Below are 18452 nucleotides of genomic sequence, written 5' to 3' on the forward strand. Positions count from 1 at the left end.
AGCTTAAAATTCGTATGCCAGGATGGAGTCAAAGGAACACACTTAGGCATCAAAATGCACATTTCCCATTTACATAGTGTATTTTATTTCTTTCTCAACCTGCTCTAATGTTTCCAAAGCACACAACTGACTCATTTGTAAATCAAACTAAAGTTGAATTTAATGAATATATGAAATGTGCATTTAATGAATATATGAACAATGTGAAAATACATTCAACGTTCATTTGGTTTTGTGCATTTGTCTAAATTTCAAGCAGAGCAGTAAAGTGATCGCTGACAACTAAGATGAAAGTAGATAAAGTAGAAAAATATTTTAAATGAATGAATGACCAACCTACCCCAAATAAACTAATACCAGAGTATCATATTGTGCTTGCTTTCCTTGTTTCATATACCATTACCCAAGTTATCACTGCAGAATAATTTTAGTTTTCTCTAAGCTGTAACAACTACGTTGTTTCCAAAACTATTGCTTAGACAAAGAGAATTACTTCAAGTTTTTTATATATATGTGAGTATGGACTTGTCAAGGACAGATAAACCTAACTCCATTTGTTCACAGGAAAATTTGCCTAAAGGATTAAAGAAAAGGAAAAAAGGTTATGTATCCTGACTTAGCAGGGGGTTTGGTACTTTGCTCATAGGAGCACTGTACAGCAGAAAAGGGAAAAAAAAGAGAGGCTAGTTGGTATAACATTAACACAGAATAAAAATTAACCATCAAAGAACAACCCACTATTTGCTGGGAAAGCAGTGGGATATTTTGAGGATTATCCCAAGTGTCTTTGGTAGATGTAACTATATCCCAAGCTTTTACTGACATTTGGGTGATGTAATACACAGCATGCTTTGCAAATGGGGAGCAGTTGCAAATCTGTCAGTGAACATGACGAGGATTCTAAGTGCTCCTTACTAATGAGCAATATGGTCTGACATCAACAAGGAATGACAAGTTAGCACTTTTTAATTCTCTCTTACAAAGGAAAAGGCAAAATACAAAATGAGAAATAAGACATACAGAAGTGGTATTAATAGGAAAAGGATCTGCAGGTTCCACTGAAAAGTACCATCTGACATTGAATCACCAACATGACATTGCAATAACAGACACAGCTCTTTCTGGGAGGAATTACCAGGCATGTTGATGTAGCAACTCATTCACTGAAAAAATGTTTCTAGCAGAGAGCTGCACCTGTTTGAGCTAAATAAAGATGACTAGATATTAACTTCATAACTGTTTCTCGCTGTTTAAAATACTACTACAGAAAAACAGAAACAGCTTATGTTCCTTTCTCTTCAGGCAACGAAACAAATTACAAATAACTGATAAGTAAGTTACAGGTTAATCTGGGAAAAGACTTCTAGCTGAAATTTAACTACACCTTGTAACCTGTTAGTTACAAATATATACTCATTGGAGAGTTTTACAAACTTGTTCTAGAAACAAGTCTGAAGGTCTAATATTGTCTGAGGTAAGGACAAAAGGGTTTATCCAGCTCCCTTATGTTCAGGATGGAAGAAGATAGAAAAATTCTTCCAGAAACAGTTTTAAACTATGTCCCATGCTTCCCCACAAGGCCAGGAAAAAAAGCAGGTTTCTGTGGAGAAGGGAAAAAACTGAAGGAAAAAAAAAAAAAAAAAAAATCACACTAAATGCTTTCTTACAGAATGATTCATGATATAAATTTGTTACTAATACACTTTAATCCCCCAGTATATTTTGTACAGCTAGCAATGGCCTTAAATAATTTGAGGCCATTAATTAAATAATAAATTAAATAATTTTACTTCAAAATTGTTATTATTAGCAAGCATAATTTCTATATACCATTATATAAATTTGTAGTCAGTTGTTAATTCTGTACTGCTTTAGCTACAGAATAGTTAATTTATAAAGGAATGCCACATTTCTTTTTTCAACCTGAAATGTGGTATTTCTTCTGTATTTGAGTAATAGCATTTACTTTCCATTTACACACAATTTCCAAGGTTCATCCTATACCCTTCCTTTTCCTTAAAAGTCACAGCTTTCCTATTTCAGTGATGTCAAATGGCAAAAAAAACCACTTTAACAACCTTAATACACAGCATAACTCTCTCTGTAATACCAGGTGGGGTTTTTTTAGTAGTGTAAATTTAAATAGCTTGTACTAATTTCATAAATAATAGAGTAGCATTTTATACACACTAGTTAAATCACACATTTATGAGTCCTTAGAAAAAATGTAAATTGTGCTTATTTTTTAATTAATATTTTAACAGCAGCTCTTTCTCAGAGGGACTTTCTACAGGTTTATCTGCTCATTAGTCAACAAATACAGTAAAACAAATAAAAGGTCGACATTCTCTAACTTTCTATGGATTTGTAAGGTAACTGCCAGTTCTTACAGGAAGCTTCTCCACTGATCTGTAAATATTTAGCCCCATCTAGTGGTTAATTGTTTATCTTCTCCATACCAAAAAACCCAAAGCACTAATTTCCAGTCCTTTCCAGATGTCTTTGATAGCATGCATTTCTCCTTGGCAGACAGTACAGAAACTGAAAACAAGGACAGTTACCCCTGTATGACCAGTGCCTCTGTGTGCTACTTGCTGAGGTCGGGAGTGAAGCTCCCCGGTGGTACTCCATCATCTTCTGGCATGTCACACCAACCACATCAAATTTCAACCTACTATTTGAAAGATTTAAGCCTTGATATCTTAAGCTTTAATGCAAGATCAAGCTTCCTGTCACCTGTTTTCTCATATTCTGTTATTGCTTAAGATGTTTTCAGGTGCAGATGGTTATATACATATACTGACTTCACCCGTTCAAGAGTCCCAGTTGAGGTGCTGACTCAGTCATTAGTTGAATGATGCATCAAAGCATAGCAAGTCTTTTGGAAATGAGGCTGCAGAGAACAGGAAGAGCAGCAGGTCTGGCTTGCTTTGACCATAAGGTATTTATGAGGACAATCCTATAATAAAAGGATCCTGTTTCCCTTGAAGTAGCAAACCTCATTGAGAGCACCCTGAAAAGAACAAGGAAGGCTCCCATATTTCAAATTATAGCAAGACCCTTCCTTGTCTCATGGGAAAAACCCCAAGCAGCAAAATCACAGTCTCCAAGGTTGGGAGTCCAGCTACCATATTCTGCCAAAAGGTCTGGCAGTGCTGCTGCCCATTCCAGAAGGACTTCACATAACTGTTATCTCAGTCCCTTGATAATGTTACTGATCTAGGAAAGAGTAGGCAGAAGACAACAAAACAAAAACACAACTACTCATCTAGAGCAATTTCCATTTTTATCAAAATCACAGCAGAATTGTTGGGGTAACATGAAAATTTATTGTTTCATCTTAATAATCAAGAGCAGTAAGACTGGATTATCTGCAAACTTTAAAGAAAAACAAAAGGGGGTTTGGCGGGTGGGTTGGTGGGTGGGGTTTTTTATTGTCAAGAGAGAAAGAGAGAGATCAGTGTCAAATGGGAAGATGCATGTATTTGATCCTTGTAGAAAATGCAAGGGCACAGGGATACTTGCTGCTTATAAGATACACATTTCAGAGCTATCTCTTACCATTGTAGAAAAAAATCCAAAGGTAAGCAGTGATGGGGGAGAAAGTTAAAGAATGCCAGTCTGCTCTACAAAAAGAAAAGGATGTTGTAAAAAACCTGTTTTCTGCCATTGGTGATCCAGCAACACCACCTAAGCCCACAGGCCACATAACCACAGGGCAACACTTGCTAGCTGCACTGTGCCTTCCGTGCCAAAACAGAAACAACTCAGCTCTTCCAAAACTGACAGAGACCAGTTGAACCTGCAACCCAAGACAATCCCCACGCCATCCTGCACAGTGGTAGGACACTACTGTAAAACAGGAAAGCACAGAGGAGATCTCAATAAGGCGGGGGGGGGGGGGGGGGAAGCCCTACTTATTGGGAAATTACAAAGAAGGACAAAGCAACAGGGGGAAAAAAAACACAGCCCTGAGGCAATTTTGCCATTAAACAACAGTCATGGGGTGAATGGGAAAGAAAACATACCTATCCCAAAAGACCAGTGATGCAACAGAGACATGAACAGGCAATTAAAGAAAAAAGGAAGAAACAAGTTGAAGAAGCTGGAAATGAACAGAGGGCACCAAAAATATATGGGTGTTGGGAGAAGAAGGAAAATAAATCAAGAGACATAAGGGAAGTATGAGACACTATGGATCATATGTGTCGCAGAGCCACTGTCAGGACCCAGGCTGATCTTCAAGCCAGACATCAAAAAGTATAATTTTCAGGGCCATTTGAAATTATTTTTTTGCTGCAATAGAAGTAATTACATGGGCAATTCCAGCAACTCTGTCCTGAACAAGTGTGTTACTTAATCCCATTGTTCTTATGTGATGTGAGGTAAGACAGAACTTGCTTGATTAGAAAACAACAAAAACCACCCCAAAAGACACACACCAAACAAAAAGTCACTGCATCATCACAACACTGGGAAGGGTTTTAAGACATACCAAAAAATTGAGGTAAATTTGGGGGGGTGGTGGAAAAAAGGCAACTCCTTTTCTTTCCCTGCCATCTGTTCTTCACAGTCTAACCCTCATTAATCACACCCAGAAGTACACAAGGCAACCGTGCAATCTGCAGGTCAAACAAAACACTGATTTCAAGGCAGGAGAAGGAGAAATAGTGCAACACTCCTGCTGAGCAAAGTAACCTGGCTTACAGAGCCAACACTGCCTGGCAGTCCATAGCACACAGGCAGGCTGTTTTGAAGAGAAGCTCTAAGCCTTCTAATGCTTTAGGAAAGAAAAACAAACATGCTTGGGAATTAGAATCATTGCTTGAAAAGACTATGCCTTACACTTCTTCACCACTCTTCCCTTTTTTTTTTTAATCTGTGCCTCACCTGTTGTAATTATGTATACAACCAGGTAGGAAAGACAAGAAAAATGGACTAAAGGTTCAGTACACACAACTGAAAGCTGTTTAAACAGTATTATTTTTTTTCAGAGAAGTACATCTAGTTCCCAACCATTTTTCTAAATTTAAACACTCCTGGTGAAATAACATTACTGCAGCTTTTGCCAGTATCTCCAAGACTTTAGAGTGATACAACTTAGGCTGTATTAAGAGGTCATTGTCCCCTCTCACCTCGTCTGCCTTTTGAACAGAGATTACAATGCCCTTGGCAGAAGCAAAGCACATATGTACTAGGTTTGCGTGGCCAGGGTTTGATAGCAGGGGGGCTACAGGGGTGGCTTCTGTGAGTAACTACCAGAAGCTTCCCCCATGTCCGATAGAGCCAATGCCAGACGGCTCCAAGACAGACCTGCTGCTGGCCAAGGCCAAGCCCATCAGCAATTATGGTAGTGCCTCTGACACCTGTGCAATTGCAGCTGGAGAGGAGTGAGACTATGTGAGAGCAACAGCTCTGCAGACACCCAGGTCAGTGCAGAAGGAGGGGAGGAGGTGCTCCAGGCACCAGCAGATATCCGCCTGCAGCCCACGGAGGTTAACAGTGGAGCAGATATCCACCTGCAGCCCATGGAGGAACCCATGCTGGAGCAGGGGATGCCTGAAGGAAGCTGTGACTGTGTGGGCAGCCCATGCTGGAGCAGCTCCTGGCAGGAACCATGGAGTGAGAAGCCCAAGGCTAGAGCAGGGTTGCTGGCCGGGCTTGTGACCCTGTGGAGACGCACACTGGAGCAGCCTGTTCCTGAGGGGCTGCACCCCGTGGAAGGGACCCATGCTGGAGCAGTTTGCTAAGAACAGTAGCCAGTGGGAAAGACACATATTGGAGAAGTTGTGGGGGGCTGTCTCCCGTGGGAGGGACCCCATGCTAGAGTATGGGAAGAGTGAGAGGAGCCGTCCCCCTGAAGGAAGGAGTGGCAGAGACAATGTGTAATAAACTGACCACAGCTCCCCATCTCCCTGCACCACTTAGGGGGAGGAGGCAGGGAATTCAGGAATAAAGCTGTGCCTGGGAAGAAGGGAGGTATAAGGGGGAAGGTGTTTTAAAATCAGTTTTTATTTTCTTATTATCTTACTCTGATCTGATTGGTAATAAATTAATTTTTCCCCAAGTCAAGTCTGTTTTGCGTGTGACAGTAACTGGTGAGTGATCTCCCTGTCCTTATCTTGACCCACAAGCCCTTTGTTGTATTTTCGCTCCCTCGTCCAGTTGAGGAGGGGGAGTGATATAGCAGCTTTAGTGGGCACCTGGTGTCCTGCCACGGTCAACCCAACACAATATAAAACTGTTTTTCAGTTGCCAAAGTTTACAGTCCAACAACTTATTTCAGGTCACATTTGCATCCTGGGTTGTGAAGCAAGAGGTGTTGCTTATCGGCAGGGAAGTGGACTGCTAGCTATGACCTGCCCAGTTGTCCATCTATGCTGTTAAGAGGTCACCCTATCCACCCTTCACTTCTCCAGAGCTTTCTCACCTATTACTTAAAAATTAATAAACCAAGTCACAATGGTAGCATTCCACTTAACTACTACTCATACATCTCCCAGGACTACAAATCACTTTGAAAGTCAACAGCTACTTACGTTTGAATGGCATCAAGTCCTGCCATCTTCATCTTCAACAGGCGGTCTTTCCAGTAATACTGGGGCACCCGTGAGTAGTGAATACTACCTGAGATGTAACGGAAAGGCCTCCCATCCTTGACAAAGCAGTTGCAGCCATAATCAATCCCAAAACTCCTTTGGGGTATATTCTGTGTACAAAAAAAAAATTAAAAAAAATTACACAATATAATCTCTTTCTGCCTTGAAAGACATGGAGAACAGTCTACACAAGTCTCTGGATTGTCACAATAGAAAGTACAATGGCATTAAAATTAAAATGGTGAAGTGCTCTCCATTAGCTATACATATAGCCTGCCTGAGCCCAACACCAAAGGACTACAATACATCTGCCAACCACACAACAATAACAGGATTCACTACTACACCAAAATATGCCACATGCATTCTGCACTTTCAACAAGTACGTAGTACCATCTCTCTACAGTGATACATTTTGCAGCTGCTTACACCAGTACAAATGGTGAGGAATCCATAAGGGGAGACTGGGTGAATGCCAACACTTTGCACCCAATGCTTCAACTTACTAAACTGTTGGAAAATACGATCCTAATTCCAACGCTTACTGCCATGCTCAAGTCTGGAAGCAAAAGCCAGCTGGGAGCTTTTAAGGAACAAAATGCACATTCTAAATACTCCAGAGCACAAATCCATACATGTTTGAAAGCTTAGTTTCTAGTAAGTATATAACTTTGATAGATCAGTCTGGCAAACCGCATACATTTATGTAAGTCATTAAAAAATAGTCATTTTTTGAGGAAGTCCTACTTTCAATACTTTTACAGCAAAGCACACCCAAACCCAGTGGACTTAAAAAAAAAAAAAGCAGGCAAATTAGGAATAAGAGTCCACACTTCCTAGCCATAAGAAAAATACCTTAATTTCAAGAGCATGGGATTACTCCTCAAGCGAGCCTAGTGAGCCTATGATCTTAGCAAAATTTAAGCTACTATGACCAACAGCAGTACTTCCTTTGCTTGTCAAAAAAAACAAAGGAAAAGCAGAAGACCTTTTAAGTGCCTGGCCCTATGTCTTTAAGCACTTTTAACTTTAATTTTTGTATTATTTTTTAAACAAGAGCTTTAACATTTCATATCTTCCATCTCTCATTTATCTTTGGCATCCCTGTCACCAGTACTACTGTTGTCCTCCACACATCACTGAATAGTTGGTTGTTTGTCTTCATGTTCTCTAACTTGGCATTTGCATTTTATCAGATTCATTACTGAGCACATAAAAAAAAAATCCCTTCAATGAAAGTTCAGTACGGATCTAGGAAGTAACATCACTTGACAGCAAATGTAATCAGTTAGTTCTTCATACCTACCAGAAAATAAATCAGAAGTCAGCCAAACAAACCTCAGCATTTATTGGACATTGTAATAGTCCAAATGAAACACATCTTAGAATAGTGTAAATTAAAAGCTGATGAAGCTGGCCTTGTTCCTGAAAAGATAGGCCTTGGTCTGTCCCTTATTGAGAATGGGGCTTAGCAATTAGCAAGTTGATTACATGAAACAAAAGTGATGACATTAGAAAGGCAAGAGAGATACAGACCACCATACAACCCCAGGTGACACATACATACCCCTCCTTACATGAGAGCCATCCACCTTTGGAGGAAATCTGCCCAAAGATTAAGTAGGGATTAACAGACCACACTGTTTTGAAGAATATTCTCACGTAACCACTTCTGTTAACTAGTGAAAAATTTTGTTACAGTACTGTGTGCAACTACAGGAAGAATAAAAGGAAAGGAATGGAAAAACTGAAATACAGCAGGCATGTATAACCATATAACAGCAAGCACTGAGACTCCCAGCCAACAACTGGACACAACTGCCAACCAAGAGCATACTCTTAGTGCAACAAGACAGCAAAAAGGAGCCAGTGCAATGTGTCAGAGGCCAAAAGAACAAGAGTATAAACTACTAGATGGAGTAAAAAGAAAAAGCTCTCCTGAAAAATTGAGGATGAAATTGAGTCAACATGCCTATCCCTAGACTGTCATTAAATGAAGCGACTGAGCGAGGTAACACTCCACAAACATTTGAAGACTACAAACTCCAAGGAGAAGGAAGACTATATGAAGTTTCAACTGTGATAAAGGCATTTATTCACAGAAAACCTAAAATAAAGTTGTGGAAAATGTCTTCAGTGCACACAGCAATCCAAAACAATCTGCCAACAGTGAACAAGTGAAACTGTCTCCGTGGTGGACATGTAACAACAGATGTGAGAAGATGCAGCCCTGAGCTGGCACGGAAACAAGAACTCAAGGGATTGCCAAGTATTGCATAGCGGAAGCTTTTTAAGCCCTGATTCCACAAACACAGACCCATTCTTAACATTTAACAAAGAGTTCCATCAAAGTTGAAATAAATCTTGACTCAAAAGTATGGACATGCCAGATCTGCACAAAATCAGAACCTTACAGAGCTGAAAAATACAAACCAACTGCTACGGAACAAAAGTAACTTGAAGGTTGGAATTCTCCCTGGGAAATGATGTTGTATAACTCCAGGCTGTTAAACCTCAAATAAATTACCACTGCAGAGGATGCACAGGTATGCCCCATCTGCTTACTTCCCTTTCAATTCAAATATATGTGCCTTTTTGCTGACCTTTAATTTATAACCTGCATCTTCATTCTTGGGCATGCTGCACCAGGATGGAATTATACTGTGTGTATCTCCAAAGGAAACCACTCACCCGTAGGAACACCAAGCAGATGCTTCACATCCTTCAGATTTTTCTACTCCAGGGCACTGTGACAAGTCACACTTGTTCAGCACTTCAAAATGATCATGACCACATGAAACTCAGAACTCAGGTGCAGCAAAGCCACACTGAAAGACCATTATCCCCGGAAATAAAGAAGGAGAGTCAAAATAAATTGCTGTTATTTCCCTCTGAAAGAGCATTTTAGCCCCGCCTTTAAACTAACCACATCAAAAGGCCTATGGAAAAGACACAATCCATTTATGGCAGGTAACTGTTGAGAGATGATGAAAGTTCAATCAACTGTTTACATAGCTCTACCCTCAGGGTACAGACACCTCTGGCAGAGAAACAACGCTTTCTTAGAACAATAAAACAATAAAAAGCAGGTATTAATTACGGAAATAGTCATCATTGAACTGGTTACCATTTAGAAGCCACACTTCTAAAGCTGTGACCATAACTGTAAATCACCTTCCTTACACATACATTTTCTGATACGGTATTACTATAGGTGTGAGAAGGAGGAAGCTTCCAGAGTACTTTGTCTGATTCACCTTATTCACTTCCCGCTGTAAATAGACTTCCCTTCATGACCAATTATTCAACATTCCTTTATTGCCAGTGCATGACACTACCCACTGCTCGCAGACCAGGGCTTGCAACAAACCCAAAACAATTCTTATGAATTTGTGTCTGGCTCTATCGCTATCATATACTCATGGTTGTGAATATGTGCAGGAATGAATTCCCTGCATCTTGCAGAAGATGGGGTAGTGGGTCTGCTAGTTTGGTAAGTAGATTCAACAGACTAACTGCAACACATCCTAGAGGATGCCAGTTAATTCATACCACATTGTATTAATGCCCAGCTGAAAACTCAGACCCTTAGAGGCAATGGTATAGTGTTGCATCTTACATGCTCAGAATATACTCACACGAAAAAGGGAAGAGCTACAAAATTTGTCCTTTCTTAAATCAAGTAAGAATTTACTTTTACAACCTTAATGCTCTTTCAACATATTGTAACATGCATGTATTTCAACAGAGGAAAAAAATCATAGCTTCAGCACAAAAAACTATTTAACAGTGGCTAGAATATCTCATTCTCCAAATTCACAGGGCAGGTTTTTTTCTTATTTGGAAGGCAAAGAAATACAGATACAAATCCTCAATGAACTCCTCCACCTAGCATCTTTTATGTGGACCATTCAAGCATAGAACACCCCTTTCTCTACCCCAAAACCTAAGTACCAAAATTCATTTTCTCTTGTTCCTTCTTAGTATCCTTCCTCTGCCCTTGCATTGGTCCTTTTCACTGTATCACATCCTCATCTCCTTAGCCTACACTTCTTCCCCCTAGTAGGCATTAGGCAAATTTAACAGTGGCCTGACCTTTCCCACTTTCCACCATGCCTCACTTAGCAGTGTAAGACCAAGATTTTTCCAACAAAACTAGTCAGATTTATTGTCAGTAGCTTTCTGTGGATAAATAGAATTAGTGTGTTAAAACTATTCAGCTTCTATATATATATATATATATATGAACTTCTATAATAAATACTGGTACAAAATAAAAGGTCATTAGAGGCATCTTTCTTGATAAGCAAATAAAGTTTTATTAAATCCCAACATTTAAAGCATTTGTTATACCACAATTTACATACTTTCAAATCCACTCTATACTGATTATATAATGTAAGAAATACAACTTTCACAAAGTGATGATACTATTCTATTTTGATATTATCCTGACAGTGATTAATTCCCCTCCGCAAAGAACCAGCCTTCTATAGGAAGAAATATAAATTAATTTAGTTAAGTTCTCCAGATCAAATACATTACACACACAAAATAAAAGATTTACAAAAAAATATTTTAGATAATTAAGTAGCACAGCAATTTTTTTTTTTTCATCTGGAGTACCAAACACAGGTCTATATCAGGCAAATTCAAGTCAAACTGGACGAAGTATAGAAAAAGCCTTGAAGGACAATTAGGGATTGCTGTCTGACAGAGATTTTAGAAAAGGTAGGTTAATTCCTCCGTTTACCAAAAAGAAAGTCAATCTAGGATACTTTCCATTCATAATTCAAAAAAAAGTGAAATAGGAAAAGGCTTTGAAGTGTTTTGGCACAGGAGGAAAATATTTCAAGTCACAACTAATTACCAAGCAAACAAGCTTTCAGAGGGAGACTTAAAGAAAAAAATTACCAAGAACTAAATTGCACTGGGAGAACTCAAATTTATGAAATGATAATATGACCATGTCTAAAAGGATGTGTATGTGCTCCTGAAAGGATACACAAAGATCTTTCAAAACGGGTACATACAATGTAATGAAGAAGTTATCTATGCACCCCTGGGATGGAAGGACCACTTCAGCCAGGTTTTGCACAATTTGGGCAGAACGAAAAGAGAAATAAAAAGGGTACGGGGAAAAAAAAAGAAAAAATTAATACTAGCAACTCACTGGGAAACTAACACCAGCTAAAATTAGTCCCACAAAAGCCTCCTGATACGGAAATTCACTTAATGTCTTCTTAACACAGTAATAACCCTCATCATAACAAAGGAAAAGCTATCCTCCTGGACCCCTGGCCTAGAGGAAACCCTCTGCACTACTAAACCCAGAACAAGGCTTTTAAATGAAGGCATGTTGGTAAATAAACAGAGGGCAACGGGCTATCAAAATTCTCTCTGCAGCAGACAATTTGACACTACACTACACCACGGATGGGCAAGAACCACAGAAGGACCCCATGCAAGTGGTGGACAGTGTTTAATACATGTGGAAACTTTAAAATACTTAAAGAGATACTATTGCACAAGCATGAAAAGAAAGTATACCAAATTATAGGTGCTGGGAAACAGAAATTATCTAGTCTGACTGGTCTGAAAGACTTCTCCGGCTCTTCCACCAACCTTCCAGTGCACGACACATTTACAGCATTTCTCAGCATTCCTGCGAGCAAAACCACAAGATGTTTGTACAGAGGAACATGACACAAAGCCAACTTAGCAGTTCAAAGCTCTGCCCTGGGCAGGGGCTGAAGGGACTGGATGAAACGAAACTTCAAAATTTCACTTGGAGAAAAACTCAACTTTACAAAGCCTATGGTACTCTTCAAATACACCTCCACACACCTCCCGCAAAACTACAACAGGAGTTGCAGACTAAAATATAAGTGTGTCTTGTTCAGCATCACACAGGAAGGCAGGAAAAGACTGAACACCACAGTTCTGGCCCTGGCACCCTTGGTCTCCCATGTAAGCACTGATCTCTTTGGCCCCACGCTATGTGGGTTTGCCTGAGAGGAACCCGGTACTGGTGAGCAGAAAGGCTGAGCAACGGAAACCCTGTGGCTACAGCTGCAGACTTCAGAGTCAGAATTCCCTGACAAATGTATTGTTCATGGCGTTTCATACAGCAACACTGAGTGGAAGGGGGGGAAGAGAGGAAGACATACAGAGGTAACTTTCATCAGCCTGGACAATATACACACATTAATTTACATCCTGACTTTCTTATATGAACACAAAGATACGGAAGCAAGAATGTTATTATCTTCTAACTTGTCAAATTTTCCAGAACGATATTAATTTGTGCTAAGTCTTTCTAGCAAAGACAGAGAAATTCTCCATCCTTCATTATCCTGTAGCAGTTATTCTGCTATGTGCCTATCAGACAACCAGGACATTGATATGCAAATGCTATTAAGAAGAGTCACCTGCTGCAGAATTGGGGTGTTTTCTTCCTAAAAAGCACACCATTTATTTGAAATATTAACACTTTACACAATTCCAAGCATTAACCTATTTGCATCATTTTCAAATAGTATCGCCTTACTCTTACATGAGAGAAATTACAGAAGAGAAATTAAGCATAAAAAAATTTACAGAATTAAGAGAAAATACACTATTTCAGCTCTGGATTTTGTGCTTTACATCAGGAGGTATTGTATGCTCAGACATCATGCTCAGAACAACAGAAGTTATGTTAATGATGCATCTTCTTTCTCATTTGCTTTGATTACAGCTATTTTCAATAATTACTAGATGCCCAGTTATTCTAGGGAAAATGCTTTCAGAAAGACAGATACTTTCACTCTTTGATATCTGTCTCTCCAGCTTTTTAACCCAAAAAACTGAATTTCAGGAACTGATGCCTGGCAACTTACTGTACTGGTAAGCAGCACAGACTGGAAGCCCTAGCGCATGCTGCGGACAGCTAGCAGGATAGATATCCAGTCTCAATAAACAAAACTTTCTCCTTCCCATAACCCTTGTAGCATAAGGCTTCTACAGTTTACATATACTCAGTGGGCACTCTGTAGTCCCTTTTGCAAGACACGCATGAGTGATTGCACTGCAAGAGATCAGAACTTGACCTGCCTGAGATTTGATAAGGCAGCTGCCTGATGGATAATAAACAGTGGAACATGGAGTAAATGCAGGACACATATAATTACTAAACATGCACAGGCCACATTATCTCCATGACATCAGTGTTATCTTTAAATGCAGAACCTCATTAATAATGAACCCAAAGAATTCATTTCTTCAGCATTTTAACATGCCCCTGATTTGTTTCATAGGCCCAAAATCAGTTAGTGTTTTCTGCTCAAACTTAACAGAACCTGCTGAAGTCCACCCCAACACATCTTCTCCAACTTCCCTGAAAATGGATTTGCTTTCAAAGCAGTACAGCTAATATACTGACCAAAAAGGATGGCAGAAGTCTTTCAAACTGATAACTCCTCAAGGAGAACGCAGAATTATCTCTGTTATTTCAGCTCTGCTGCCCAGCCTCATGGGTATTCCAAAGTACATCGTCCCCGGGCTCACATAGACAAAGGTGTTCTGCCCAACTTTGTACAAACCAACAAAGAATGGATTCAGAAGATAAGCTCCAGCATTTAGTGGGAAGATCTGCCCTCCATGAGTATGACCAGAGAGAATTAAATTTATGTCTGGTCTCTCTTGAAGGGCCCACTTTGCTGCAATTGGCTGATGAGCTAACAGCACTATTGCATGCTCACTGCTACAGCCTGTGAGAGCTTTTTTTAAATCCATGCCATGTCCTGAGTAGCATAACACATCTGCTTCAATATCATCAACACCAGCCAAGCAGAACCAGTCATCAGTGCTCTTTGGTGAAACAATCTTCACATTCTCATTATGGAGTGGATGAATGTTAAATGATTTTAACAGCTCAAACCAGTTGCTAACATCTGATGTGTAGTATTCATGGTTTCCTGTGACAAAGTAAGTCCCAAGAGGGGAGTTAAGCTCTCCAAGAGGCTCAACAGCAGGTCGTATGATCTCTGCCTCAGCGTCAGTCAGGTCCCCGACAATCACAGTGATATCTGGTTTTAAAGCCTTAACCATTCTCACAATCATGGCAAGCTTGGTCTTCCCAACTGTAGGCCCGAGATGGATATCTGAAAGCAACACCACTTTCAGATTATTCATTGTTGAGGGCAGCTTGTGAACTGGAACCTCCACTGAATTCACAGTAGGAGGCTGGGAAGCGTTTAACAGCCCGACAACAGTCAGCACAACAGTCAGTATGACTGCCAAAACTGGTTTCATTGCTGTTCTGTTCTTGTTGCTAGTGCCTGCCTTAGCGCCTCTCCCAGCCAAGAACCTGTAAGCCTGCTCTACAGAGCCTAGAGTGAAGAGGAAGAAGATAAGAATGATATAAGCCCCCAGGCAAGTGTAGGCAGCTAAAGAAAAGAAATAGGGCTCTTCCGCAACAAGAAATAGCAATGTAAAGAAGCTTGAATGAGCCAAAGCTAGAAACATGAACACAGCTATTTTCCATGGCATGAAACAGAAGGAGCTGGAAGCTGAAGACCTGGAGAACGTGGTGACTGTGCTTCTCCAAACATGAAGAGATCCTATTAACATGAGTGCATTAGCAAAAAGTGCCATCTGCAGCCTTAGAAGCCAACGCCGTGTCCCAAGATCAAGTTTTTCCGCCAGATAACTGCGTGATAGCATCATGGAGAAGAAAACCACTCCTGCAGCCACTGCAGCCTTTGCTTCAAGGGGCAGTTGCTTGAAGGAGATCATCTTTGCTTCCTGACAGTTTCCTTCTGTTCTGCAGAAGCCTCCAGTAGGCAATAATGTGGTTATGAAGGGATGCCTTGGGTCAACAAAGCCTGCAACCAGGAACCAGTATCAGCCGTTTTAAAATATTACACACATTCCCTTTTTCCCAGACTGCAGCAAAGGACACGTACTTTGCACATACTACCCAAGACACAGGGTCATGCAGAATCACTATCACAAAGACAGAGAGGAGATTTCCTGACGTGGAATAATCACACAACTGAAAACACTGCATACCGGCAGCCCCCCCTTCCAAGCTCCCTGCTTGCCTCCCTCAGTAATTCCCCCTCCACCGCCCTACTAGCACATGCTACAGCAGCAGTGAAATCCCCACTGGAATGGGAGCTACCAGTTGCCACTGTGGTCCCAGAAACTGCAGATGATGTACGGGCAGATATCCTTGTCTCCAGTTGCGAGTAAAACTTCCCCAAAGCCTCAAAATCAGTACAGCCAGTGAAACCCACATTGTGTTTTGCTACTTGCCTCCTGCTCACTTCTACATCTACAGTTCCCAAGACTCAACACCTGTTTCAGCATATCCAGGTCTAACAGGATGCAATTAAGTTGAAAAGGAATTAAAAAAAAAAATCACATGCTGTGCTCCTTTAAAAGTAAAGGGAGCACTAAGTCTCATGTAGCTCTGTTCCCAGACTGAAAATAAAAAAAGCAAGCATCAGTTCTGTTTGAATTGTACCAGAAATCCCCATTTTGCTCTGTATTTTGCTTAGAGTTCATAGTGTTTCTGTTAATGCCCATTTTTCATATTTCTATTTAAAATAAACCTACTGTTTTATTTTGAACAAAGATGAAAAAGGTTTAGATGGTCTTTCACAACATACAACAGAGAACAAGTTTGAGGTAACAGACTACCTTATTTAAAGCCACGCAGCAGCATATGCTTACTTTCAAAACAGTTCTTGTCTCTCAGTCCACACTTAGCTAGAGAAAAAGTAAGCAACCATTACAGCCAAAAATACCTCAGAACTAGGGCACAAAAGCAACCTTACAGGGCTCTGCAGTGAGCCTGAGCCAAGAAGCCTACAAACCCAAGTTTCCCAGGCTGCTTTATCTGCAGCATTTATTTTCCCAAGCTAATTTAAAAGAATATTAGCACTTCTGTGATGATAGGACCCCATTATATTTTGAGGACTAGACCAAGTTTTTAAAAGATTCCTTCCCACCCACTGCTTGGTCAGGGAACTGTGAGTTCACAGAGAAATCATGCCTGCCAGCCTCTGTTCCTCAAGCCCTCTCAGCTGTTACAAAACTGTTCTTGAAAAACAGTGCTATTTCACACACGTCTCTACAGAAAATAAAGCCAGGAAGATAAGAGGATAAGAAATGCCCTACTGGTTCAAGTCCACAGTTCCTCTAGACACCAGGCCATATTTTGTCTGGACAACAGCAATAAAAACATGCTGTTTAAAGAAACGACACAACCCTGGCCACTGTCTGTGGTCTCCTCCCCACGCAGTCCTCCAGCTGATAAAGCTGCTACATTAGGGATGCCAGAAGGCAAATCCTTGCCCAGTCATTTTCGGATGTCGTTTATAAACCTAACATATTCTAATTAGGCTAATACTTTTTAAAAATCTGTTAAATACCGTCTACTTCTACAATCCCTCATAGCAGCAACTTCCTGAAATTTGCTACATAAAGTATTTCATGTGTTTTAAACTACTAAATCCACCAAGTGTCCCTCTTCTAATACTGCCAGCTTTGGTGAGTATAGACTCTCTGCTCCTCTCACCCACCACCTTCAGAATTTAGTAAGGTGCAGCCCTTAAGCCGCCACCGCCCAGAGACCATACCTACGGTGGCGACCCAACCTTCCCTTTGATAAAGGTCTCCCATGAGGCTGCACTGCTTTTTGCACAGCTTTAACCACCTCTGCACTATTCAGCTGCAACAGCAATCGAGATAACACTAACACTGCTTCAAACCCAAGCCGCTGGCGACAAGGCGCGGCTCCACAACAACTGTGAAGACTGTGAAGGATTTGCCCAGGCCGCTGGCTCGGCAGCGGTGCGGCGTCACACTGGACAAGCAGCAAGAGAGTCGCTGCCGAACCTGGGCAGAACAGGAAAAACTCCTCTCCCTCCTCTCGCACACCACAGGAAGAACAAGCTTTCCCGTGGGATCTACTAATGGAGTGACGGCATAAGGTAACTGCAGCTCGATTCGCCCCCCACCGCCGCCACGGGTGGCTTTGCGAGGCCTTGCAGCGTTTCTCAGAGCGGAGCCTGAAGGGCGGAGGGCGCAGAGCCGGCAGCCGGCCTCAGCCCGCACCTCCGCAGGCAGCGAGCCCTCGGTCACCCCCCGACGGCGGCGGCCCCCTCAGCGCGGCCCGGCGCGGCGGGAGCGGGCAGCCCGCTGAGGGGAGGGAGCCTCCTCCGCCGCCACCGGCCCCGCACGGCGCCCCCGAGCCGCCGCCGCATTAAAAACGCACCGAAGTGACTCGCCTTGCCCCGGGGACGAGAGGAGGCCCCTGCCCCCCGCAGCCGTGCCCGCCCGGCGGCCCCCCGCGCCCCTCAGGGCTCGGGGCCGCCCCCCGCAGCCCCCCGGAGCCGCCGCCGCCGCCGCGCGGGTACCCTCCGAGGGGGGGAGGGGACTCACCGCCGCCCGGAGGAGCCCCGCCAAGCCGGCCAGCGGGAGCAGGAGCCGCAGCATGACGGACGGCGGCGGCCAGCCAGGAAGCGGCGGAGCGGGCGCTCCTCAGCCCGCCGGCCCGCGACACGGCGGCGTCACCTGACTGGCCCGGCCCGGCCCGGCCCGCCCCCCGCTGCCTGGGAACCGCCGCGCGCAGCGCGCGCACCGCCCCTTCCCGCCGGCGCCCGCGGCCCCGCACCGGAGCTCTGCCCGCCCCGCCTCGCTCCGCCCCCCCAGGGCACCACACGGCTCCGGCCGGCCCCGCGCGGGGACTCGCCCCGGCTCCCCAGAGGGGACGAGGGAGGCCCCCAGCCACCCGGGCGGGCAGAAGGGGCCGTACGGCCCCGCCGGCCCCAGGGGCTGGAGGACGCGCCTCCAGCGCTCCGG

At 42.6% G+C, this 18452-nt stretch overlaps 2 protein-coding genes across 2 annotated transcripts in view; both read right to left on the reverse strand.

The window, feature by feature from the left end:
* Nucleotides 1–18147, reverse strand: part of GLB1 (galactosidase beta 1) — a 46557-nt gene extending 28410 nt beyond the window's left edge. The window contains exons 1-2 of the mRNA XM_037384906.1: nt 18033–18147; nt 6540–6709 (exon numbers count right to left, since the gene is read on the reverse strand). Coding sequence (XP_037240803.1) covers nt 6540–6709; nt 18033–18086 — 224 coding nt within the window. The 5' untranslated portion in view covers nt 18087–18147. The remainder of the gene's footprint in view (nt 1–6539; nt 6710–18032) is intronic.
* On the reverse strand, nt 10895–18132 carry TMPPE (transmembrane protein with metallophosphoesterase domain). The gene is made up of 2 exons (XM_037384907.1): nt 18033–18132; nt 10895–15466 (listed from the first exon to the last, which is right to left on the reverse strand). Exon 2 carries the CDS (start codon nt 15375–15377, stop codon nt 14061–14063), a length of 1317 nt encoding a protein of 438 aa, XP_037240804.1. The 5' UTR covers nt 15378–15466; nt 18033–18132; the 3' UTR covers nt 10895–14060.
* Nucleotides 18148–18452: the final 305 nt, after the last annotated feature.

The sequence above is a fragment of the Falco rusticolus genome, chromosome 4, assembly GCF_015220075.1.
Source record: "Falco rusticolus isolate bFalRus1 chromosome 4, bFalRus1.pri, whole genome shotgun sequence".
Classification (NCBI taxonomy): Eukaryota; Metazoa; Chordata; class Aves; order Falconiformes; family Falconidae; genus Falco; species Falco rusticolus.